The 27,756-nt window shown below is 33.5% G+C and overlaps 1 protein-coding gene across 6 annotated transcripts; it reads right to left on the reverse strand.

The window, feature by feature from the left end:
- Positions 1 to 654: 654 nt before the first annotated feature.
- Pdfr (Pigment-dispersing factor receptor) lies at positions 655 to 20,935 on the reverse strand. Of its 6 annotated transcripts, none has more exons than XM_077420813.1 (16): positions 17,919 to 20,934; positions 17,811 to 17,852; positions 16,799 to 16,886; positions 13,485 to 14,443; positions 11,079 to 11,242; positions 9,608 to 9,711; positions 9,009 to 9,153; positions 7,989 to 8,091; positions 7,569 to 7,689; positions 7,068 to 7,146; positions 6,635 to 6,720; positions 5,960 to 6,140; positions 5,285 to 5,399; positions 3,510 to 3,603; positions 3,384 to 3,430; positions 655 to 2,314 (listed from the first exon to the last, which is right to left on the reverse strand). In XM_077420813.1, exons 4-16 carry the CDS (start codon positions 13,723 to 13,725, stop codon positions 2,142 to 2,144), a joined length of 1,653 nt encoding a protein of 550 aa, XP_077276939.1. In that variant the 5' UTR covers positions 13,726 to 14,443; positions 16,799 to 16,886; positions 17,811 to 17,852; positions 17,919 to 20,934; the 3' UTR covers positions 655 to 2,141. The 6 variants fall into 6 exon arrangements, 5 of the variants coding, with proteins under 5 accessions (XP_077276939.1, XP_077276946.1, XP_077276929.1 ...); XM_077420820.1 differs by having other exon boundaries at positions 13,485 to 13,592; positions 14,268 to 14,443; positions 17,811 to 20,899; XR_013259186.1 differs by adding an exon at positions 2,861 to 2,953 and having other exon boundaries at positions 2,176 to 2,314; positions 17,811 to 20,935.
- Positions 20,936 to 27,756: the final 6,821 nt, after the last annotated feature.

Genomic DNA, 27,756 nt, shown 5'->3' on the forward strand with positions numbered 1-27,756 from the left:
AAAAATTATACAAAAAATTGTGATTAGTCCAATCACTATAAATTACAGGCATAAAATACAAAGTGATAAAAACTTATTAAAAGTACCTTTGCGTGTCACGTTAGATCGAATTTAACTAAATTTCCACACAGTAATTAAATTAATATAGTTTGATATAGTAATATCAATTTGCGAAATACAAAAGTTTCCTAAGAGACCCTCGCTTCGTCTGTTAACATTCAATTACGTTCTTATTTATGTACTATCATAAATGTACTATCACAATGAACACAAAGTAGTTGGATTTATATTGGATTTATTCTCTGAGAATACAATACGTATTTTCAAAGAAAAACTTAGCTCCACCAAAGAATTAATAGAGCTTTGTAAGTTTTATAACTCGCTCCAGGCGATTGTCTTGATTTTGTGGCATAATTTACAAAGGATATCTTGAAAATTGGTTTCTCGACTAACTCAAATTGGACAAATTATTAAAGCGAAATCCATTTTATATACCTGAAAAGATTTTACGATTATTTTAACGCTATAAGATGGACAGAGAAGGAAAATAACGTTATTATATGGGTAGATAGATGTGCAATCGTAACATAACATTAATATGATACATACAAGAATGAGCAAATAATTTCTTTTATGATACAAAACTTCATCTGCAATTTTAATAATTTATTTGATAATAACAGGTACATTATATACAAACATCCTGTAAATTAATTTAACGGCAATTGGGAAAACCGTTGAAGGATTTAGAATCGTCGACAAACTCAATTGTTCAGTTATTCGTTCATTTTTTTGCAGAGAGAATCTACGCGGCAAGAAAATGAGTAGTATATTGGCGTCATTGCCTTTCGCGAAACCGGAGATAGGCTCGGCGATTCTCGAACTCGCACTTGAGTATCATACACATTTAATATGTATGGGTAGGAAATAAAATTTATTTAAAAGTCTCGCGATGTGAACATATATACGAAAAAACAACAGCTGGAATGCTAGACAGGATAAAAAGTCGAAACTCTAAATTTTTTATTTTTAGCGATATATTTAGACCAAAATTAACCGTAGTATTACCAGTTCTTCTATCGCAGAGCCTCTTAATAGCGCTTCGCGACCTTCAAACTTTGCCCGTTTAGCTGCTCGTGCATGTTGAAACGTTTGATCCGCGCCCACTAATTATGAGTGTTAAAGAGCAGGATTTTGCCGGATAATGAGCGGGCAATTTTAGCCGGCGAAGGGCATCTGGATAGCTTCCTTTGACGTAGGGACTAATCTTTCGCGATTAGTAAGCCAGATTTCCATTTCTTGTGAACCACTCGACGATCGATTTTCTCGCTTCAAGTTTTTTTTTATTAAAAAGACGAATTGCTCCTTATCGTTAGACCATTCTCGATTAAAGCAAACTGAGTGGTTAATAAAGGCAATCAAGCATTTATTAAACAGAGCCATTGATTATTATTACTGAAGAGATAAATTCTACGACAAATTTACAGGCGCTTTGTTTTAACAAAAATTTCTTCAGAAACTGATACTTATATTTTTTTATTTGCACTAAAAAACAAATAAAATATCTTCGCATCAGTTTTGTCATTAAAATAATTGCAATTTTTTTAATTTTTTTGCTAAAATCTAAATAATCAAAAAATGGTTTTAAACTGATCTAATTTACAAAACAATCTTTAAAATCGCATTATTTCATGTAGCCTCAGTATAATTATTTAACAAATAGATTATATCAGTGATGTCCGAAGTATATGATTCATATTATAATTGTCTCTACGATACAGTTGCAATTCCAACATTGTCAAAATTCAATAAGTTATAGCAATATAATTTCAGCTAAAAAGAGATGTAAAAGTGATCTAGAATATTTTAACAATAATATAATTAAGCCAATAAGATGATATAATAGATATTATAATGTTTCATTTAAAACCATTTTAAAACCATTTTAAAACCATTTTAAAACCATTTTAAAACGTCGCTTTATTTCAGTCACGACGGGGAAAAAATTTTTGAAATATACAATCTATTTAGAAAAATTTGGACGTCACTAATTTACATAAATTACAAGAGAAAATGTGGTTCGCATCACGGGACTTGAAGGTTCAGCTTGACGTACGGTCAGACCCTAATGAGAAATTCTCTCACTGTGACGTGACACATACTGTGCGGATCTGCGTCAAAGGGAAATCCGTCTCCTTTGATCGGAAGTCCGAATGCACCATCGGCAGCTCCACGATCCAAGGAATTATTTTGCTTCGAGGCTGGCTGCCGGACGTTGAAAAACTCACGCATTTGCTACGATTAGACTGCCGTTCTGAAACGTGGAGTAACGACGCTCTTTGTAGGAATTATCCAAGTTTCCTGGCTAGGAAAATTGCATAAAGTTGCAAAACACATGTAAAGAATGTATAATAATTTCAAACGAAATTATATTACAAATCATAGGGCTGCCTTTGATCAACTTCTGAAAAATTAAATAGATATAGATAAACTTTCGAAAACGTTTCTTTCTGAATCGATCAATTCGGTTAATCGAAGAATTAATCGAAAATTCGATTGTTCCTCCAGATTAATTATACCAAAGTGAAATTTGATTTGAGCAAATTTAACTTTTAATATTTTAATTCCGTAACTTAGCGATTCTAATTATAAAGCGAGGGATGAAGTAATCTGCTTGGATTATATGCTTATATAAATCCTGTTATTCCGTGGGGAAACATCAAGATACTGTGTGTGTGTGTGTGTGTGTGTGTGTGTGTGTGTGTGTGTGTGTGTGTGTGTGTGTGTGTGTGTGTGTGTGTGTGTGTGAGAGGGAGAGAACAAAACGGAAGATAAAAAGCGGCGGACCAAAAGCTATTACATCAAAAGTATCTATAGGCTGGATGCGTGATCTCGAGAATTCTAATACATTGTCATTTCCTTTCGCCATTTCCTGCGCCGGAACTTCCTCGCTCTGTAAAGTGAGACACAAAGGACAAAAGACAGATTTGTTTCGTATCGGTACAAAAATATTTGTTCGTTAAGCAGAAACATTTTCCGTGTAAATAATATCAGATTAAGTAATATGTAAATGTCTCGGCTCTTGAATTATTCAGTTATGTAGAAACACATGCAATTAGCGTTTACTAATCACGTTTTTTTTAATTGCATGCATATTTATTTTATGAATAAAACAATATTTTAATCCCTCAGTATTAAATTAAATCAAAGTCGTCAAATTTTAAAAAATAAGAAACAGATAGATGAAAAATGCAAACAATATTAAAGTTGCATTTATAATAAATGGTGCGTTAACAAATAATAATTAATAAATCAGAGCGATTAGCAACAAAAGCAATTATATTCTCTGTACAACATTAATACATTGGAATGCAGCTAGATACCTCGAGAAAGTGCGCATTCACCCTTCTCGTCTCTCTGTTCCTGTATTCTATAACACAATGTGGAACGATATAAGATTGGGGAACAGATCGGCGGATCGCCGCCGGCCTTTCTCAATTATTACTCACTCGACAGACTGACTCGGTGGCGGGATATTTCCGCCGCGAAAGCACAGCTGCAACAACTTGGTAGGTCTCGTTTCCTCCTCCTCCACCTCGATCACTACATACGAACGACAAACATTGGAAAAACGCTCTTATTCATATTTTACAGCAAAGCTAAATTTTCTACGAAATTTAAGAAAATAATTTCAAGAAAGAGTCCATAAATGCAGAAAAGATTTTATCGCCGGTATACATAAGTTCTCCGTGTCGATGTTTCAAAAAGGAATGAATTCAATTTATTATAATATTATAATAATGTAATAACGCTCAAATACGGTTATCTGCTCCACTGATCTGATAGATTTAACGGTATTATGAGGAAGATGTATTTTCGGGTGGAATCGTCCCTAAGAATTACTATCATTATATTAATGCTTTAAATAATAAATCACAAAATTGCACTTTTTAATGTGTACAAAAAATATTTAACTTAAGAAACTTGGCGCTAAAGCTTAAAATATATAATATCCATAATCATATTATAAGATATTTTAAGAATTAAGTTAAATATTTTTTTATACATCAAAAAATACAATTTTGTGATAAGTATTTTTTTTTTTAATATTAAAGATACTATCACTTAAATTGAAGCAGGAAGATTCTTGAGTGGAAATATGAAGATATCACTTAAGCTATAATTTTTTTTCGCGATCAATTGGTGAGGGTACTTGGTCTTTTTTATTTTTTTCAGAAAAAAATTTATTAACGCTGTAAATAATAAACTATGTCAATCCATTAACAGGAAATAGAAATCCAATCAAAAGATTGATGTCAATGCTCGATTACTGCGACCATTATGTAAAGATACAGGTGTTAATTATTCTCAAAAATTTCAAGAACTAATTTATCATTGTTTTTTGTAAAAAATAATTCAGTCATCGGTCATCTTTTTCAAAATATAACTTATAAAGAGTTTACGTGTGCAATCAATTAATGAGAATTAATTAATATTAAAGAACGCGTATCACATCTCGAGCGCCAGGAGGAGAACGCACGCTCGTCCCAGCTGTATTTAATCATCTCATTAGTAGATTAATAGCACTGATCAATCAGCAATATTATAGAGGAATATTTTTCAATAAGAATATATTATCGCATATACTTCATAATCCGAGATTACAGATTTTCAATTTCCACGACGATAATAATAAGCTGCGATCGGTTATCTCGTTGCATTAATGCGAATTTGTATAATAGTAACTGTTACACATTTGTAATCGCCTTTATATCTCGTAAATACAGTAGTTCCGATAACACAACTGTTAATATACTAAAAAGTTTATTTTTCGTATAATAAAATTTTAATAAAAAGAATAAACATTTTCAGTACGTGATAATACGTGTCGAATAAAACAGCAATTGTTTACCAAAATTATTTTATTTCGTATATATTTTAATAAAGAATTTTAATTTACTAAAGTTACATTTCGTCGTTACAGATCACATTGCAAATGTGAGTATTTTACAAATACCAATTAGACCGTTTACATCATTTCTTCGGTTAACCCAGGGCAAAATTTATACATTTTTTCTACGGAATTTGTTCAATGGAATATATTTTTCTACGGAAACATGTCTTCGAGAGATAATAATGCAATATCGATTTTTAAGAGGCTCGAGATATGGTTCTCGTTGGAGAAGAAATTGCCTGCTGTCTGAATGTTTTCGTCACTGATGTAGTATGCATTTTCAAGGAAATATTTGTGTGTCTAAATTAGTAGATTAATTTTCACACTTACCCGAAGTTACTCGCTGGGGTTGGCAGCCGATAAATGTTGACTGTCTTCTAGTCTGCAAGTCGCCTCCTCTCAGAGAAAAATAAACGGCAATAGTTTTATCCAAGGCCAGTCTTACCTAAGTGAAAGAGAGATATAAAACTCTCTCATGTGTCTCTCTTCCTATTTCTTTATAATAATATAAATTATTATCTAATAATTAATCTCATAAAAAAATAAACCTTTATATCTTTCTTATTATGCTACAATAAAATGAAAGTAATACAAACGGGTTGTCTTGGATCGCTCGTGCTTTCCGTTTATTAGTTATCTAGGCTTTAATTGTTAATTTTTTAGATTCTTCGATTTAATTTGATTTTATCATAAAAACTTGGTGAATAAGTAAAATTATAATTTGCAGTTATTTATTTTACTTATTTTCGAAAACTGAGTTGGTAGATAAGTTAAAAAATTTTTAAAGAAGTTATTGTTTATAAGTAATTACTTATAAGTCATTATCTTTTCTAAATTTAATAATTTTTTGATTTAATAAACATTAACTATAAAAACAAGTGGAAAATAATCTTATATATTGGTTATCGAGTAGTATATCAGCTAGTAAATCTAAATTGGATTGATTATAAAATAATATAATAATTTCAATTGCGATAGAGATGCCTTTAGACGAAATCGACTCACTTCGCCGTTAAGAAAGCAGTAAAGCATCGCGATGAAGAGACCCTGAAACGATCGCAGAAAATGCGTGGAGTAAGACCACACAGCGAATTTGTTTACATTATCCAACGGGGCTTCGATCATGAACAGCACGTTAGTGATGCCCAATAATGGTAATAGTACCACGGCTGCCCTCACGGCTTTCCTACGTGCAGCAAAAAGATTATTTTAAATCGGAATTGCTTTTCCTGTAACGACGTGACGCACGCTCGTCAGTTGCCAGTCATGTCAGTCATTTGTGCAAAAGAAATCAAACACGAAATGTTCGTAAAATTTGAACTAAATTAAAAGTAACGAGAGTAACGCGGGTGTTCAACTCTGAATTGTTTAATTAAATAAAAAGATTAATTAAAACGGAATGAGAATAATCGAACGTGAATAATCGAAGCGGAATATACTAAACGCGACTAATCAATAAATCTTTTATATATGACGCAGAAATGTTTATATTTATTAAATAAAATAAAGAATAATTTTGTTAATGCGAAAAAATTTAAACGAGATAGCTGATTAACTGGGAACACTTTGAGAAACACGCGAGAAATATTATAAACTCCGAGATTCGAAAACATGTCTGAAATTCTTGGCACTTGATCCTTAAGCAGAAATCCTAATTTGCTGTTTGCGTAATATACTTACAAAACTTGTTCAATCTCGCTTGTATGACTTTGACGTAGCTTTATCACGAGCACTCTTATAATGTTTAGCAAGAACAAAAAGTTGAGCTGAAAGAAAATAACGAGAAGAAATACAATGAAATAGAGTAACTTATTGATAATTTTTAATTGATTATTAGATACAATGTCAATTATGTGTTTTTTAATCGCCGAAAAATAATCGCCTGATAGCTTCTTTCAAGGAACCAATTATTACGTATATGCTACAATTTCATTATTTATCTCGCATATGATAGAAAAATTATTAATATAAAAATAATTGCAGTTACCTATGAGTCTTCAAGTTCACGGATATTTTTATATGTATATTGATATAATATAATTTAAAATATGCGTAATCAATTTCATCTTCTTTAATCGGTTATTAAAATTTTGTAACTGTAAGTTTTTCTCACCAATATCACTGCGAATCTGGGTCCCTCAAGGATCCAAAAGTAGGACGATAAATTGTACCCCAACCAGCATCTGAGAAACCTAATATATTTCGATATATATAATATATTTATCCATAAAGTATACGACGTATGTATACTTGAATATATTCACTGAATTTAACTTATCAAAAATGTTAACTGTTATTTCAGACAAAACAAATTTTTTTTAACAGAGATTCCATATAATTGTCAAAGAAATCATACTTGTGAAATATTCTCGGAGTGGTATTTAAATAAATAATCACAGAGAGATAATTAATGTTCTTTAATTCGATACGCACACGAATTTAGGTTAATAGAATTTTATTTCAATATTGCTTTGAGTTACGAAGTTATAGACTTTTTGGAAAACAAAGGTTTTTTTTATCAATATATTAAGATTAAATGACACGTAATTAAAACATGTTAGATAGTGATAGTACACACACTGGTACCACATGCTCTCTGTAATCAAAAACTCACTTTGATTTTGGATGATAATAAAACGCCATAACGAGAGCCCAAGCTGAGGTCATCAGCACTGGACATCCCCATCCAACAAATCGGTACATTCGGTAATAAGACGTCTCTTGAAAAATCGTCACTGAAAAATCACAATTCTTGAAATGCGAAATTACGAATATGATAGATCGTTAAATTAAAATCCGAATTAAAGTGTTTTTTTTTTTACAGCTAGTTTCTGTCGACAATATTTTCTTCACCAGTTCCCAGTTCCTATGATGGAAGTTGTGCTAAAAATCACAGCCAACTTGTTCTTTTAATTTTCTTCTCAAGTGACGTTCTTTTCCACACATCTTTTCTTTCATGTCACGCTTTTAACGCTCTTAACGCGCCTTTTGTGCAATATATATGTAAAGTGCGTTCTGTTTCCGAGGTACATACCAGTCACTATGTTGTGTAGAAATAGACCCTCTATAAACATCCACATGAACATTGCGGTCTTAACGTATTCCAGCAGCACATAACTAGCCTCGCACAGCACCGGCTATAAAGGAGGCGGAAAATGTATAATCTGCGTTTCGCGCAGAGTGAGCTCATATAAGCCATTTCTGTATGCGCGAGGAAACACGACGCAGAATAATTGATGTTTGAATTTAATCTAGCGAATTTAATCTAGGTCTAAGTCTTTGGCTTTGATAAAATCGCATCTCCACTCGTTTTCGGGCTTTGCGGAGAGGCTGTGTCTTAAAATGCGTAATATATATTTATCGAGATCGCTCTCGTCTCGTATTAAGGAACAATGCGGCGAAAACAAAAAATAAAAACGTAAAAATATATGTGTACACTCATCCCTTGATGATTTATACGTGGTGCTTTTTACACGCGGTTTTTTTACGCAGTAAATAATCCCTCCGTTTACGCGATACTTTTTATACGCGGTCAGAAAATATGTCTTTCTATATGGTATTTATTGAACTTATTATATATCCAAGTAAGTCAATAGTATATGTTTGTAAAGGGTTGGGAACGTCCCTTTAAAACGCCTTGCAACACTGAGGGGAGTTAATAAACAATACATACATACATAAGTCAATAGTAAGCCAAAAGTTCTCACTTGATAATTGTACTTATTCTCACAAGTAATAATTTACTTTTCTTGCACTTCGTGCTAAATAAAGCAAAGTAAATGTGAAATAAATGCTCTTACAACACACACTGGCTTTTCTTTTACATATTTGGTTTTTGTACTGGCAGACTTCGACTGCGCATTCCGATATATTGTTATTTACACGATTTTCTGTCGCGTAAAAAGAAATCACGTGAAACGAATAATCTGTATAAATCGAGGAACGAGTGTATAATAATATTATATCTTCGCGAGGAAGATCGGAAAAATAATTCCGCTAACCTTCTTTCTTTCGCACAGTTATAAAAATATAGAGTAATCCCATTGTGTCTTACGGTATTTCCTATTCCTCGTTGCGCGCCGTGCGGCTTCCTACGATAGATCGCGAAGTCTATGTACAACATTAATCTGATTAGCACTTGTACCACCATGGCGACGAAAAGATTCTTGTGAATCCTGGTCCTCGTATTTCGCAACGATCTATAAAATACGGCGCAAAAATTGCTTAGCATTAATTTCAATCGCTCTGTTCTTTAAAATGTAAATTTATGCAAATTAACAGCAGCTTCATAACCGTATAAACCAAATATAAGTTTGCGCAAATATATTTTACTGGATTAATGATCTCTAAATGTATAATTAATAATTGTATATTATACTACAATATATAAACATGAAACTGTACTTTTATTGAAATCCTGTCGAACTCCTTTTGAAGAAATATCGATAGTTGTTTCTATATAAATAATTGTTTCTATATACGGAAAAACCAGAATAAGATTTCGTCGCGAACGCTTTGAGTTCTGTAGTGTTAAAAATCGAATTGAAAATCGAGTTGTTTTTCTTTAGAGAAAAGATGTAAGGGCTGTATTATTTCAACAGAATTTCTTTACACAACTAAAATGCGCGAAATATTGCTTTTTGAAATAATCACCTAAATCGACAGAAGATCACCAGGGATGCAAGCAAAGCCACCAGAGATATGCTCAGTCCAACAAACTCCAGAGTACGGGTTTTCTCGGCTATTTCCATTTTCATCTGGGAAAGACACAAAGCAGTCGAATATGATGAAACTTTGTCTGTGTTTCGACATAATGAAAAAATATTTGCATCCCATCGATATATTCTATCGCTGCAGAGATTCGCAGAATTCTTCACAAGAGATGCGAGTTATTAGCAAATCGATTTTCATATGACGATGACATTCTATAAATATATATATATATGTATCTATTTCAAAACGGAAAAGTAAAAAATACTAAGTATATATGTACAAAGACAGGTACAGGTGCAGCAAAATACAAAACAATATGCGAAAATATTCATACCTTCGGAAAAGAGAATGGCTCTATTCCCATATTCACTGTCAAAATTGAAAATTTATAGTATACGTGATGTGAACTATAGATTTTCAGTACTGGCAGTGAATATGGAAACATAGCTATAAACAACATGAAATGCAAAACCCGAGTTGCGTAGAACTATCACGTTTCAAATAAAAAGGAAAGAACTGGTTAAATAAGAGAAAGAGACAGAGAAAAAGAGAGAAAGATTGAGGCAATGTGATCACAATTTGCATTATCGTTACGTCGACAAAGAAACACAGTCTTTGAAATCAAAATAGTACATGTAAATAAATTAATACTTATTAATAATTAAAATTTAAAAGCTGAATAAATAATAATATTTATTAATTTTTTTAGAAAATATATAATTTTTATTTTTATTAATTTTTAGTAAATAAAATAAACTAATTGTTAGTAATTTAAAAAAACTGAATTAAAATCAATTCTGATTAAAGCACGAGCTTATATTGCGCGCGTATTGTTTCTATACATAAAAATAAATCATATTTTAATATTTTGTTAAAAATAATAATTAACTCTCTCAATGTTGTTCCACCATTTAAATTATTATTATTTCTATGTTCTTTCTTTTTTAATATTTATGAATAAAAAGAAATTTGTTGCTTTTTCAAATTTTTGACGAACGACGTTTTTAAATAAAGTTTCTTGTTAAACGCTACATTGAGTAACTCAATTTGCTGCTTTTTCAAATTCCTGACAAACCACGTTTTTAAATAAAGTTTCTTGTTAAATGCTACTCATAAAAATTTTTGAAATTTTTTGTAATGTAGCATTTAACAAGAAACTTTATTTAAAAACGTGGTTTGTCAGGAATTTGAAAAAGCAGCAAATTTCTTTTTATTCAGGAATATTAGAAAAAAAAGAGCGAAGAAATAATAATAATTTGAATGGTGGAACAACATTGAGAGAGTTAATTACTATTTAAAAAATAATGTTTATACATAATTACACATATATAACTGTTTAAATTTAGCTTAATTTAGAGATTGGCACATTGTAGCTCGTTAACTTAAATGCAACGTCTGCGATAAAACTTACTTCGCCCTCAACATTATTGTTATAGACTCTGTAGTGGAGCCACAGCATTTCTGGCGTTAAACAAGTAGTATAGTTTGCCCAGCCGATAAACAAATCCTCGTTCATGTTTGTGCCATTCTGTGCCTCCCAACGTCCATTGTAACCGCATTTCTTCTCCACGGATTCTACAAAAATATACGCAAAATACACAAAGGCATGGAAATCCGATCAAAATGCTACCCGCTGGAAATGTCAATCCCATCTTCACTTGATTGGCCAAAACAGCATCTCACATTTTTATTCCAACATTATGGTTGTTTTACTGGATTGTAACAATGTTAAACAATTGACACGTGCTCAAGTTTGCAATAATATATAATTTGAGTATGCTTGTACGGTATACTGCATAATTGTTGAAGATATCAGATAATTATCGGTCAGTCGTTGAATTTATAAACTTTATTCGGAGTATTCCTATTGTTTTCCGCTCCCCTGTTTTTTGGATAACGTATATTTTCACCGACTTCACCCTTGATAAAAGCGTTACGTCCGATTTACTCCAAAGCTGAAAATATCTTATTTTGCATTTTACGTTAAAATACGACGAAATCCTGGTGGATTAAAAAATCGAGTTATATACGAATCTAATATTTTTTACATTAAACTTTCATGTTAGAGAACACACTGTAATATGAACGGAAAAACGCATTCGATAGATGTTCTGCGAGATTAAAGAAAGTATAGAGAAGATTCCGACGTAGTCTCTCTGTCCGCTATCGTCTTAAAGATTTCCTTAAAGCTTGGCAAATTGAAGGGCAATCGACGGCCGTTTTCCATACTTGGAACACTCATACCATTCAATACGTTGTGCACATATACATGCGAAATGTATGACTATATCTTTCATTCCTGTTCAACTTGGTTCCTTCAAAACGAAACACGATGAAAGTTAAAAAATAAAAGATGCCAAAGTAAGCTTTGTGATGTACGTAACGGGAAGAGAGAAAGAAACCGTAGTAATATATCGACAATTAAAAAATTCATCTTACGACGCATTTGCAGCACCGTCACGCTATATCGAATGCAATCAAAGTGCGATCGAAGTGGTTCAAGAGAGGACGCTTTAAGCCTTGTGTCCACGATGCTAGAAATCGCCCCGAGATTTCGGACGGAGAAAGAATTGACCAATCCTATTTGAACAATTCGGCCAATTGACCAATGCGATTGGTCAATTCTTTCTCCGTCCGAGATCTCGGGGCGATTTTTAGCATCGTGGACAGGCTTTAAACGTGCCGAGATGCACGGAGAAAACTTCTTTGCACTTATCCCTGCTACGTCGAAAATGCAGATAAATACCTCTGGTCGCGTTCAGTGCAAAATGTTTCGAATAAGTATCGATGCTTCCGATATTTTTAACTAAAAACTTGTACCGCCTAAATAAAATATTAATATAATAATATCGGAACTTGTGTAAAGTCAGTAATCATTACTCTTTCAACGATATAAAATAAAATAAACAAAAATAATAAACAAAAATTTTTAAAAATAAACTAAAAAAATTAACACACAAAGATTTTTATAAAATCTGCTTAAAATCCACGAAATATCTTGATACATATATTTTCCAATGCTCGATATTTCCGAACAATATAACGCGCAAAGGTCTTTAAAAAGTTTTCGTGACAAGTGGTCTTCGATAAAATATATCTGCTTGTTTTGGAAATGCATCTATATTTCATAACTAATCGTCGCTGTTACAAATTCATTTTATTTACTAGAAAACGCGAATCATATACTAAAAACACGATTTTTCAAGATTTTACTTAAAATTAATAATCGCTCAATACCTAATCGCAACAGGATCTACAGTGCATAATATTGCAGCGACGGCAAAATCCCTTCAAGTGCAGATTACGCGATGTACTTATTTAGCTGTCATTCATTGCCGTATCATGTCTGGTTTTGGTCTCATGCTTATTTAACAATTTTATCGTATCTTTTATTTGTAAACTAATTTAGATCGTTATAATTTGTTCCTAACAAACGGCATAATTAATTCTGCAGGCAATATATAATTTTATTACAAAATAGAAGTAAAACACAGAACATGTGCATTTCATGACCTTTTTACATAAATTACTGTGGCGTAATAAATTTGTTAACATAAAACGGTTTATAATAATGATTAAAATTTAACCGAGTAAAATGTTTGTATAAATATGTTACGTTAAATTCACCTTGTTTTTCATTAAAGGCAGGTATGGTGCCCCGGGTATGGGGCACCTTGGGTCATTTCTCAAAAAATGTGTTTTAATTTTTTTCTCAAAAACTAATTCCGCAATCACCTATTGTCGATTTAGGCAACGCTATGGACTATCAGGAAGATTGAGACCTAAATTTTGTGTGGGAGAAAATTCATTTACTTACTGGTCGTATCGAATCCATCCACGAAAGGGCATCGCTGCTTCGTCGTGGTAGAGGCTTTCGTTGGCGGCCAACAGAGATACGAATCCCATACTGGATTACAATAGAGCTCTGAAAAATAGAGAAAAATAGAGCAGCGGAATGTTCTCCGCAACACGGAGACGACAATGTTACAGCTGATATTAAGTTGCATACAAATTAGTAGGCAGATATCAAAGAAAGAAAGATTTTTTACAAACTGCATTTAGAAAAGGTAAATAAATAATTGAATTTTATTAAAAAAAATAATTTTAAATTTAAAAAATGTAATATTTATTTATATTTATATTTTATGTTATATAAAATTAATTTCGTTCAATTAAATAATGATGAAAAAATTATTTCAATACTTGTCAGCAATATATATTACTCCATTACCTATTTGTTTCATGTAACGGCCGATTATGAAAATTAATATTTTACAAAATGTTCTTTCATATATGCATGCGTATGTAATGTATTAGATTCTTTATAAAATTGTTTCAATTCCCGAGAAGTGCATTTGACATTATATATAAAAATTCCAAATTTGTGTGACAAAAAAGATAATAAAATAAGTTGTTTTTTTTATAAATAATTAATCTTTCCTTTATGTATGTGTGCACGCGCGAAAGTAAATTTTATTATAAATAAAAACAAGTTCCATTGAATTACGGTTGAAGAACGCAACAAATTAAAAATGCATTTGTTTTTAAAGTGATGTAAAATGATGTGAACGTGAAGAATAAGGCCTGTCAAAGATCGTACCTCCGAACGGTGCCACGAAATGTTTGTATAACTGAATATTGCAGAATTCCCGAGTGTTGTTGCCGTTGGAATTTAGGCTGTCCATCTTTCCTCTAATAGGATTCCCATTTTTTGCTCGGTATCTCTACATTTTTGTTCCAGTGCTTACCGTGGAGTTGACAGAAACGTGGAGCGCTCTGTAAATAAGCTCTTTTTCCTGTATTCTCTTTCTTCCTCTCCTAACATTATTTCTACTTCTTTATCTTAATCCTTAGCTGGCACTGTGGGGTATTAAACGCCCCAGCCCAGTTCAGGTCTAATTTAAGCCCCCCTACAGTACGCAAATGGTACTAAAAAATGGAAGTTATGAATCTTTGAGTAAAAATAGTAATTTTTTCGTTTCTTTTTACGTTCTCCAATTTTTCCATACTTAATATTACATTTTATCAAAATAACCTATGACATCTGTTAAAACAACAATAAAAGACTATCTTGGAATTTTTTTAAGTACAAAAAATCAATAGTTTTCTCGCAGCAAGCATTTTAGTGGTGGGGTCTGAAACGGCCCCAGTGTACCAGCTATGTGATTCTGGTGAAGTGTACCAGCTAAGGATTAAATAAAGGAGGAAGATTCAGGAGTAAATTGTGGATTATTTTCGCTCTTTTTACTGCAAAAATGTGTTGGGATTGTTTGAATTCGTATCATCTTTCATTGGAGAGCAGTCCACAGGTACAAAATTGCTTCGTAAAAGTACAATGCAGAACTCCGCGTTAAAACGAGATGTTAATGGTGCTGCCGGTGCATTAATATAATGCACTTTTTTATAAAAAAAAGACAAGGAAATGGAGTTGTTAAATAAAATTACGTAATCTATGCGATGCATTTCTTCCTTTTAGCAAACCCTCTCTCTTTCTCTCTCTCAACTTTAGCTTTAAAAGGATAGATTTAATTTTATATAAAAGTTCTTTTTATATTCGTCGCAGTTTTTATAACTTTCAAAGAATTTATTTATTCATTATTTATATATTATTTTTTTACAAAATGTTGCGTTCAATCTAATGTAAGTTAAGTATTTAATAAAATTGTATTGAGTTTTCTCTATAATTTATATCCCATATGTATTAGAAATAGCAATTATTAATATAAATATACTTTTTTAAGTTTATTAAATTAATTTTCAACATTTTAAATACGTAAAAACCCGCGTATGTGTTCATTTCAGCGTGCCGATGTTCACGGCCTTATTAAGCTTTCAAGTGAAAGAGGTCAAGCTGAGAATCAACACGTTTTCCGATAAAGTAGCTTAAAAAATTTGAATTCTGTTTCAAAAATCTGTCATGTAATCTTATTACTTTTTTAAAGATTCTTCATGAAAAATTAGTTCTTAGAATATCTCAGTAATATAGTCAATAAATTATGTGTTAAAGAATATTATTATTGTTAAAAAGATTTTGAAAATAGCTTGATTACTAGATATTAAGTATACTTCCGGCAACTAATTTAGCTCTGATCATTCTATATTAAATTTTAGCGATTAATTGAGTTTTCACAATCTCTTCACTTTTTATAATCTATACCAATGTCTAATTATAATTTTAAAAATCATAGATGTTATTCAAATTTACGTTCGAGATTTTTCATAGAAATAGGACAATCGATAGCGGCGAGCAGGCTTAAAGCCGCAAACTAGGTCCACATTTTTTCTAATGGACCTAAATCTTTTATGTATGACGGTAGGTATATTAAAATGAGGAAGCATCCTTGTCCACAAACTGTGGAAAATTAGAAAATTTTTGCTTCATAATAAAAACTTTAACCTGATAAAAAAATAACCCGATCTCAAACTTATAAGCAATTATCTTTAATTTTGTTTGCAAACAAGTTGGTTGACATTCTATTATTTAAAAAAATAAAAATGTATAATTAATTAAGTACTGCAAGTAATTACGAGCATACTTCATATATTAATAAACTTATAAGAAAAAAGACAAAATATTATTATTAGTAAACGTATATAAGAAAAATAAGGCAATTTAAAATATCTTCTTGCTTCAGTAAATCCTTTATTGTTTGACCATTGTTTGACGAGTACTTAGATTCATGGTACGAACCGATCGAAAACTTTTCTATTACCGTGTGAAGAGCGAAAGTTTAAAGATAAATAAAGTAAAAATAAAAGCGCTTTCAGATATATAGAATAAAAAAAGTAATTAAGGCTCCTGTACATCTATTTTTGATTTTAGTTTTGAGTAAAAATATTTTTGGTACTTCGAAATTATTGTCAATGCAGAAAAAATTTATACGATATTTCAATAAATTGAAAATAAAAATATATTTAACTGAGCAGTTGGTAGCTCCTTGATGAATAAAAATTTCTTATTTATATATACATGTATAAAAAGTCTGCGCATCGATAAAATAACAGTTATTAAATTATAATAAATTTTAATAAATTTTAATAATTAATAGTTGACAACGTAATCTCATTACTAATCTCTTTTGGACTTATTATTTAATAGTTAATTTCATAACAGTGCACTATAAATCTTACCGATATCTTTCCGTTCGTTTTCCCGTTAGTAGTTCAAGCTCGGACTAGTCAGCCTTGCCTGCGTAATTTTTTTCCATTCTTCGAAACTCTTCAAGAGACGCAAAGTACAAATATTAAGATTATATGATCAATATCATAAAATAAAACGTGTATGAAACGATAATTGAAAAAGAATGGCTTTATATTCTTATTCAATGATCTCTTAATTTCTTTTGCAAAGAATATGATAATATGTAAAATATTTTTAACAAAATTTCACACAACTATCAAATGATTATTTTATCATAGATACGTTGTATTGTACAAAAATGTCAAACTAGATTCTAAAAAATAAATTATATGAAAAAATCACATTCGAAGTGCACTCATCCCTCGATTTACGCGGCACATTTTTTACGCGGTTTTATGTAATCTCTCCGCTTACGCGATCTCATTTTACGCGGTCAAAAAACATACACATCTTTTTATGGTATTCATTAAAATTATTATATCAATGAGCTCTAAAGGTTCTTACTTGATTGTACTTATGACATTATTTCGACCTTTTTTAGTTGACTTGTAAAGAGCACATTAAACTTATCCACACAAGTCCATAAAAACTTTTAACATTTACTTTTCTGCACTTCGTGCAAATAAATCACAACGGGACAGTACAAACTGCTCGTAGAGAGACACTATATAGCTAAGTTAACCATTAACTAGTCCAAAGTAATATATAAACAAAAAAGGTGCAGGTGTCAGAAACTAAAAACCAAAATTGCAATCGCAAAAATATCAGAATTAAAACAAAACTAAAATCAAATATGTGAAATAAATATTTTTATAATGTAAGTACTCGAGCTTCTCTCTGACCGGGTATTTCTTTTTTTTTATTGGCAGACTCCATTAACGCAATTCTCAACGAGTAAAAAAAAAAACACCATGCTGCGTGGAACGAATACTTCGCGTAAATCGAGGAACGAGTGTAACGATTAACACTGTTTTTTTAATTAGAGAAATACAGAGTACATACACTATATCAAATTTTACTATTGTGACAGTAACATTATTTATGCTGGAAATAATAATTTCGATTTTAAAAGCGTGCGAATGTGATTTCAGCCGTGATCAAAATACGAACTTCAAAATTTAAAGGGACGATCGAGAGATCACGCAATACATCATGTAATGATGATTATTCTTTCGGATCAAAAATCTCGCGAGTTCTCGGAGATCCGAAGATACGCGAACGTCTCGAAGGACGCGTGCCGACTGTTTCGCACTTGCGTATCTTAACCCGCGATCACTCGATCACCAAGGCGCAGCATCCCTCGTCATTGGTCCAGCCGCTTGCCAATCCCGTATTACTACCCCTATCGCCGCTTCTTTCGCTCGGGATTCTTATCAAAGGCGTATATAAACTTTTTTCAACACACTATGCCTTCGAGTGTTTTATTTCGACAGAAATCTATACCATTATTTTAAGCAACAGGGTTTGCATTTTTTTGTCCGCTATGATCTCGGAAACCAATGGACTGAATTTTTACCAAACGTATATGAAATAGGGGTAAAATTTCCCGGGGAGTGCTATAGGGTGTATAGTTTTTTGTTACCGATCTTCTGGAAACCGGCTTTTCTAATTTTTTCAATTTTTCAGGAAATAATTGGCCGAATCTCAAAGAATTATAGATTAAGCAGGGGCAGGATTTTTCGGAGAGTGCTATCAAGTGTATAATTTTTCGTTACCGATCTTTTTGGAAACCGGTACGGAAATTTTTTCAATTTTTCGGGAAATAATAAGGGGGTAGGGGGAGGAGGGAGGGAAAGAAAAAGAGACTATTTGCGTGTCTTAATACACATGTTCTCCGGGGCGAAGCCCGGCGAGGCATGCTAGTGGCTTTATATTCGATAATCTATTAACCCTATCGCATACAAAACAATCGATGTGATATTACATCAGCGAAAATTCATTTTTCTCATATATCACAAAAAGAGATCTTGCCTGCAATTTTTCGCTTTCAATCACGACTTTACGACAGCCAACACAAACTTTTTAGCAATATTGTATAACATTCCAGTTATATTGCAAGAACTTACATACTTACAATTTGTTTTATACAATTATTTTCAATTTTGTCTATTATACTTTATCATATTTTTATTATTTTATTGTGATCCATATTTTCTTCCATTTTCGGTGTTACAAAATCTTTTCGAAAACCCCGCACGCCCGCCGGGGACATTCAAAGCGAGAAACAATATACACACATAATCGAGCCGTGAAATTGGAGGGCAGCCCCGTGTTGCCGCCAGGCGTTACGTAACGCGAAGGACACGCCCGGTGCTGCCCGACGCTTTCATTCGGGCATTGTTAATTAAATAAAATGCGCATAGGGACGTCGATTACAAGTCGTTAATTAATATTCGCAGGATATAATCGCCCAGCTGCGTCAGCAATTGCAAACTGCGTGTTTTCGCTTACGTAACGTAGGACAAGACGCGAGCTAGAGCACGTGGACCGTCGCGGCCACGTGATCGGCGTCACATGCCAAGAATGTTCCCTTCCGTTCGTCCGGCCACGTGATCATCCGTTTTTCTCTTCACCGCGAGATAGATGGAACGTGGTGGATGGGATTACGTAATATCCCGCACAAATTATCTTACCTTAATGTCTCCGCAAAGGAGATAAGAGATAATCTTGCGGATCCTTGCTCCTTGATGTATTATATAGGTCATGGCAATTATACGCGCCAATTATGCGAAATGTGAACGTGATGTAACGTGCCGATGTACTCCCCGAAGGAACCAGATAATGCACGGAATAATATTATACACGCTTGAGAAAGAAGTTAATTACTTGCGAATAAAATTCTCGAAACGACTTTTGAGTTACTATTATAATTAAAGTGAAAGTTTCTATGTGCGATTTCTTTTCGCCTACTTGCTTTTCTAATGTCTGGTTCGACTAGAAGAAATCTTTTTTATTTAATTCAATTGTATTCAATTTTATTCAATTTAAATTGTAGAAGCTGTAATATATGTACGCGAGGAGGGACTCAAAAATAACCGGAATTGTTTTAAAAAAAAATGTTTTATTAATTTTTATTAATCTGTTACTCTAGTCTCTTTCAAAGTACTCTCCTCTTGATTCAATGCACTTGTTTCAACGTTTTTTTCACTGCTCGACACGTTTCTGAAACTTTTCAGTGCAGACATTCGTTATGGTTAAAGCCCGAAACACACACGCGGTCAATCCTAGGATTGACTAACCAATTCTGCCGAACGGCCAAGCGTCTTGGTCAAAGTTTTGTAGTAATTTGTTAATATGCGTGTATAGACAGTACACAAATAGGCGGGGGAGGAACTCCGCCGCAGCCCCTTCCCCCGCATAATAAAACTAATCAAACTTCCAGCCTGATACGAGTGATACCTATAATAACTGCTTTAATCAAGAAACTTGGTTATTCCTCATCAGGTTTGACCAGTCAGTGCTAGAAATGCCTGCGTTTCGGGCTTTGACCATAACATATATTGCAGTTCAAAGCCTCCAGCGATTTTTGTTTCACTTCGTCGATGTTAACAAAATATTTCCCTTTTAGATCACGTTTTATACGAGGGGGAAAAAAAAGTGATATATGAAACGAGATCGGGTGGATGGGAAACGAAACAATACCACAGAAAACAAATCTTAGTCAATCGCGCGAGAACTACGCCATGTGGCAGAGTGATTCACAATAATCACAATAGTGTCAACTTATGATAGAGGTGTACTTTACAATTAGCAACGCAATGTGCAATTTGTGCAACGCAACAACGTACGTCTCGCACACCACATTCGAAATTCCGGTTATTTTTGGGTCCCCCCTCATATCTCGTATGTGAAAAATTAGCTCAATATATCGATCGAAAAATTTATAATGTGCGCAAAATTTATGAATTATTTATGTAGCCAAAATATTAATCTATACATTTACAAAAAATTTTTTGTAAACATTCAAAATTCTACAAAATATTGTATGATTATTAATGTAAAATAATTTTATAACTAATAACATATACAATTTGCAATTTCTTTTTTGCAATGTCTGATGTATAAAGAAGCTTAAGCACAAAGTGTAGTAAAATTTTTAAAATAGAAAAAGGAACGTACGCGCGCGCAAATTATGATTTGCCACAAAATTGAGAAATTGAATGAACTTACCGTGAAGTTCGATTACAATTTATATCCTGTCTCATTCGGATTATTTCAATGTTATTGTTTAAATAAGCGACATTCTCGAGAAAGTCATTACACAGAAACTATAACACCATTGCCTATACTTAACTCAAAGTATAGACATCTTGTGCATTGAAGTGACACCGCGTCCGGCGTTCGACCGATAAATCCTCCATAACTAGAGCCAGCAAGGAACACAGGCGACACTGCGTGGCACAGTGTCAGCAGAGAGAAGAATGAGAGTGGTCATGCCCGCGTTTTAGGTGGTCCCCGTCCACGAGCGCCTCTATGTGCACAAAACGTGCACATTGAACTACGTAGCCATGTCCACGAAAATTTCTGATGGGTAACGCGTTATGTGCACGCTCTATTGGTTCTGATCCGTGCTATGTGCACGATCTTTTGGTTCTGTTCCGTGCTATGTCCAAAGCGTCGGTAATGCATGATAATGCATGACACTTACCCGTAAAGCGGGTAGCGCACACTTCTGCATAACGCATAATACGTAAGCGTAAGAAAATTGATTGGTCCATACACATGTGCATAAGGAAATAGACTAATCAGTTTTCTTTCTTATGCTTACGTATTATGCGTTATGCAAAAAGTGTGTGCTCCCCGCTTAACCGCACATGGTTTGCGTCCGTGCTAATGGTTCGTGTCCGAACTGGCCAGCTGGAGGAGATATTCTGGCCGCTGCGGCCGCGCTCGGCCAGCCCGGCCCGGCGCTCGGCAAGCTTCGAGCGAGGAGAGATGAATATATATATATACAAATTGCAAATATAATTAAATAAATATTAATAAACATAAAATTTAAAATTTGTAAGGATAATATATAAATATTTAAGTAGCACCTATGCGTTTCAAATGTCCACTCGAGAAACGTTAAAGTAAATGTTTAATTATTTTCGGGTTCGGAGAATCTATAATAGATTCTCAAATGTGAAATTTGACCAGAGACAGTACATAAAGTCTTACGGCAAAAATTTGTCACTCGCTGTTCTATACATCATTGCAAGCCACATAAAAAATAAATAAATAAATGAATAATAAATATTGAAGTGAAATGAACTTTTAGTGAAGTAAACTAATTATTTAGTCGAAGAGCTGACGACACTTTTGGCCAAGTAATTTTGTAAAATATCCTGAGTGACCAATTAATTATTATCAATATCCGATAAAAATTGAAACTTATACTATGACTTGAAAATCTGTTTTTTTTTTCACCCGCGTACTTCAAATGAACGATTCGATTAAGTAAAGACAGAAGAGTTGTCTAACGAGTGACAACAGGATTTCTTACACGCTTAGCCCTCTAAGGGCGGTATTCATAGTCGGATCTTAATTTAAGATCGTCTCAAGTACGATTTTAAGATGTTATGAACCAATCACAGAGCCGTATTAGCATCTTAAGATATTACTTAAGACGGTCTTGAAATAAGATCTGATTATGAATACCGGCCTAAGCGTGGCCTTTTTTTTTTTTTTTTTTTTTTTTTTAGGAAAAACTCATCATGAGTACCGCCGCCCCCCAGGAGGTGCAGACGGGTATGCCGGACTCCTACCGGCTAAAAAACCTACACGGTCACGAGTGACCGAAGGATTTATGGTTACACGACAGATTCCCGAAAAGTAGAGGGGATAATGTTGGTACCAACGAAAATCCCTAAAAGCGTCGTAATAATTTCTACGGGTTAGCAACACTGTTGAAGTAGTATAGCTGTCAGTTTGCGTAACTTTTTTGACATTTTGACATATAATGTGCACGCGTGTATAATAAATATGTTACGACTGTAATAGTTTATAAATGTAAATGTAAAATACATTGTGGCACTTAAATAAAATAAAATTAAATAAAAATAACAAAAAACAAAGTGCATAGAGGATAAAAACGAGGTAAAAAATTATAAATAAATTATTATTATTATTATTATTAGTAATTAATATTTTTTAATTTTTTCAATGTTTTTCGATAAATATATATATATCACTCATATAGTTGTAGCATCGTTCTTCGCACTCTGGAATCAGTTTGCCATTATCTTCAACTGCCGAATCAGCCCCCACTAAGCGTGATGTCTGACAAATGACAGGCAAATTTATTACACGCTTGACCCCCATCAAGCGTGGTGTCTGACGAATGACAAGTCGATTTATTACACGTTTAGCCCCCACTAAGCGTGATGTCTGACGAGTGACAGGTAGATTTATTACACGCTTGACCCCCATCAAGCGTGGTGTCTGACGAATGACAAGTCGATTTATTACACGTTTAGCCCCCACTAAGCGTGATGTCTGACGAGTGACAGGTAGATTTATTACACGCTTGGCCCCCACCAAGCGTGATGTCTGACGAGTGACAGGTAGATTTATTACACGCTTGGCCATTCGGCAGTTGAAGATAATGGCAAACTGATTCCAGAGTGCGAAGAACGATGCTACAACTATATGAGTGATATATTTATCGAAAAACATTGAAAAAATTAAAAAATATTAATTACTAATAATAATAATAATAATAATAATTTATTTATAATTTTTTACCTCGTGTGTTTATCCTCTATGCACTTTTTGTTTTTTGTTATTTTTATTAAATTTTATTTTATTTAAGTGCCACAATGTATTTTACATTTACATTTATAAACTATTACAGTCGTAACATATTTATTATACACGCGTGCACATTATATGTCAAAATGTCAAAAAAATTACGCAAACTGACAGCTATACTACTTCAACAGTGTTGCTAACCCGTAGAAATTATTACGACGCCCTTAGGGATTTTCGTTGGTACCAACATTATCCCCTTTACTTTTCGGAAAACTGTCGTGTAACCGGATTTATTACACGCTTGGCCCTCACCAAGCGTGATGTCTGACAAATGACAGGCAGATTTATTACACGCTTGACCCCCATCAAGCGTGGTGTCTGACGAATGACAAGTCGATTTATTACACGCTTAGCCCCCACTAAGCGTGATGTCTGACGAGTGACAGGTAGATTTATTACACGCTTGGCCCCCACCAAGCGTGATGTCTGACGAGTGACAGGTAGATTTATTACACGCTTAGCCCCCACTAAGCGTGGTGTCTGACGAATGACAAGTCGATTTATTACACGCTTAGCCCCCACTAAGCGTGATGTCTGACGAGTGACAGGTAGATTTATTACACGCTTGGCCCCCACCAAGCGTGATGTCTGACAAATGACAGGCAGACGCGATTTCTTTAACGCCTAACTTCTTTTCTATCGCGGTGCGGTGTGCCCCGTTCCGATGGGACAACGCGACGCGATTTCTTTAACGTCTAACTTTTTTTCTATCGCGGTGCGGTGTGTCCCGTTCCGAAGAGACAACGCGACGCGATTTTTTAAACGCCTCACTTTTTTATTTAAAAAAAAAAGAAGGTATTCCCGAAAACACTACGATTTTGAACGGCACTTTCGAAAGCGCGACGCGACAAGCCGTTTTTATACGATCGGCAGCGAAGTGCAATGGGTTCCCTTTGGCTTCCCCGTCGTCAGAGTGCAGAGTTCTTATTATGAAACTTTTCGGAATGAATTCCGATCGGAATTCATTTTGAAAAGTTCCATAATATGTACCCTTAACACCTCGAGGTACTGAACCTTTCCACCATCGGCAAGGTCGTACCCAGTGGGAGAGGATTTTATATCATTGCAAAGGCCGTGTATTTTTCGGTAATCAAGATTACCGAATGCACGTACATGAGGCGCCGCTGTTATAAGACAATTATCGTTCGAAAATTATACATCGCTACGGAAAGACAATTTCCGCGCGATATTTAATACGACAAGCGTGTAAAAAGTTTGTAAAAAAATTTTATTTTGCGTTCTATGAATATTGCGTTATACATATAAATATCTCAATGATATCTCGCGAAAAATTAAAATTTATAATGTAGACGAAATTAAAAAATGAATAATGACAAATTTCTCAAAAAACCGACCGCGAAAACACAAAGATGCGTTATTATGCATGTTGTTCATGCGGTACGCATCTCGAAAATATATCAAGTAAGATACAGAATAAAATGACGTGAGATCCGAGAAAAAAGAAACTTCCCGTACAATTAATATTATAATTAAATATTATAATTAATCAATAACCGCATTGTTATAATTAAATAATATATGCAAATCTTTATTTTACGATTATCGATATAAATGTATATTTTTCACTTTCTATCAAAATTATTTTGATACATTATATATATTAATAATATATAATGTAGTCATATATTATTGCAAAACTGAATAAGTGTACTATATCATATCAATTCTAAAATAATTTAAAAATTTTTAACGTTTCTCGACAGAATATTTAGAATCTCACGTCATGCTACTTGACTTTATCTAGCATAAATTTTTCAATAAAAAATAGATGGATAGGCTACAAAAAATTAGGGTATAATCGATGTTATGTTCAAGTAAATTTTAGTAATAAATAATTGTCACATTTTCTACTCTCTAAATTTCTTGGAGTGGCAGTATTCCCACTCCAAGAAATTTAGAGAGTATCAAATAAATTCTAAAGATATCTATATATATTGCTTCTTTGCATCGATTTACATAATATTTGATCTTGGTTAAATATATATAGGTATGGAAAGAAATATATATAATAAATATATATATATATATATATATATATATATAATATATATATATAAATGGATATATATATAAAAATAAAACACATCCTAAAACTATAACTCGTAATTTGTTCCTATCTACAAATATTTCTTTCTTATAACATCTAACACAATATTTTACTTATTCTTATCTCTTTTATATGAAAAAGTGTTACGAAAATGATTCTTTAAAAAATCTAAAAAAAATTTTGTATTTAAAAAATCATTACTTTTATATTATTAGAATATTATTTTACTTTTTCTTTTGTGTCTAAAATATTACTAACTCTAGTTTTAAGTAAAATTGATATCAATATACTAAAATTTCCAAAATTTAATTTATTATGTAAATTTTATTTAAACAATTTTATTTAAAAGTCATTTATATAGAAAACAGTTTTGTTAACATAATTTGACGAGCTCTTCGCGAGCTCGGTGCGTGCGAAGTGTGCGAGTATTTCCGCAAGCACACTGGCACAATAAATCAATAACAATCAGTAAATACAACAATAAACAAAAATGATACCAAGATTAAATATATGCCATAATCAGTTTTAGCCCGTCCATTTTAAGGCAATGAATCTACGAAATGTAATATTTTCACACTATAAATTATTGTATGTATACGTTGACACGTACCGAGATATATTTTTGCTCTATATTTAATTATTCGTAGATTCGTTACCTCAATAAAAAAAATGTCTCATTGACTCACCGATTCGATGCGCAACGGGCGGAGTTATGCAGCCACGTAGCTACGGCAATACTATAACATACAAACGAAAGATTTAAATTAAAAAAGCGCTCAAAATTATTAACATTTGAAAAGTTAATTCTTACGCGTCTCTAAATTCGTCTTTCAATAAAATATTTAACAGTACAATTATCTGTTTATCGAAACAGATCTTTACGGGAATAAAATTTTAGATAACAAATTCTCTTTCTTTAATTACTTTTAACTTAAATACTTTTAACATTAAATTAAACACGTCGATTAAATGGAAACACATTATTAATTTTATGTAGCTAAAAGATGATACTTACCCCAAGGTTGCTCCGCCGGTGCCCGATGCCTCTCTCAGGCTTCCTCCTCCTCTCAGGACGTCAGGCTTTCTCTTTCCTTTCCTCCTTCTCCTCTCAATGCACAGGACACTCGCGAGAAACACTCGCGGATAATAAACTACACGCGCGCGCGGACTACGTATCAATAAAAGCCTTTTTCGCGCGATACTTTTACGGCACTCCCGTTTAGAAAAGTCCTTTAGTCCGCGTACCGTTCGGCACTCCCGAAGCAAACTCGACGAACCGGCTGCGGTTCGTTTATTCAATTAAATCGGCGAACGCGAGGGTACGTTAGCTTCCCCGTCTTTAGATTTTTATCCAAGCGGAACAAGTGTTTTGCTTGGGTAAAATCCTCGTACTGGGTAATGAGCATTCCCACCTCGCCAAGGTCGTACCCATGGGAAGGAAGTATACTTTACTTTGTAATATAAAAGCAGGCTAGGTAACAATTTTTCGTGCAAATTTGAAGGATTCGCGACGCCGCGGCCGCGTGCCCCGCGTCGTACCGCGTATTCATCGCCGCGCGGCGCGTTACGTTAATGCGACACGAAATGTTCCGAGGTGTGTCGGCAACTTGACGCGATACTACGTCGAGCGGACGGTTAATAAAGACACGCACTTGGTTAATCGAAGATACATACGCTATTGAAATTAAATATTGCACGCACAAAATCTCGCGAAAGCAAAACTGCGTTATCGATATGTATGACGACGAAGAATCGTGACTGCCGAGCGTTAAACGCGACGCGAGATATACGGAGATTATGAACGGGCACTCACGTTCCGTTGCTCGAATCCCTCGATACGGACACTATCGCTCACTACACTCAGCTCTCTTTTTCCCTACGAAGAGAATCATATCGGAGACAAATCACACGACGGTCGACGCGACAATTTCCGGCACAGCGTTCAAAGCGCGACACGAGATACACATTCGCGATTCGCGAGTCCCAGATATGGCGGGACGAGCGATTATCACCCGCGAATATCACAGCGAAACTGCGTCGTTCACAATTGCCGTACATACCTTCGCCTCGACGTCTCGAGCGAGCACG

The sequence above is a fragment of the Temnothorax americanus genome, unplaced genomic scaffold (assembly GCF_048541705.1).
Source record: "Temnothorax americanus isolate GAGA-0224 unplaced genomic scaffold, ASM4854170v1 Scaffold11, whole genome shotgun sequence".
Lineage (NCBI taxonomy): Eukaryota > Metazoa > Arthropoda > Insecta > Hymenoptera > Formicidae > Temnothorax > Temnothorax americanus.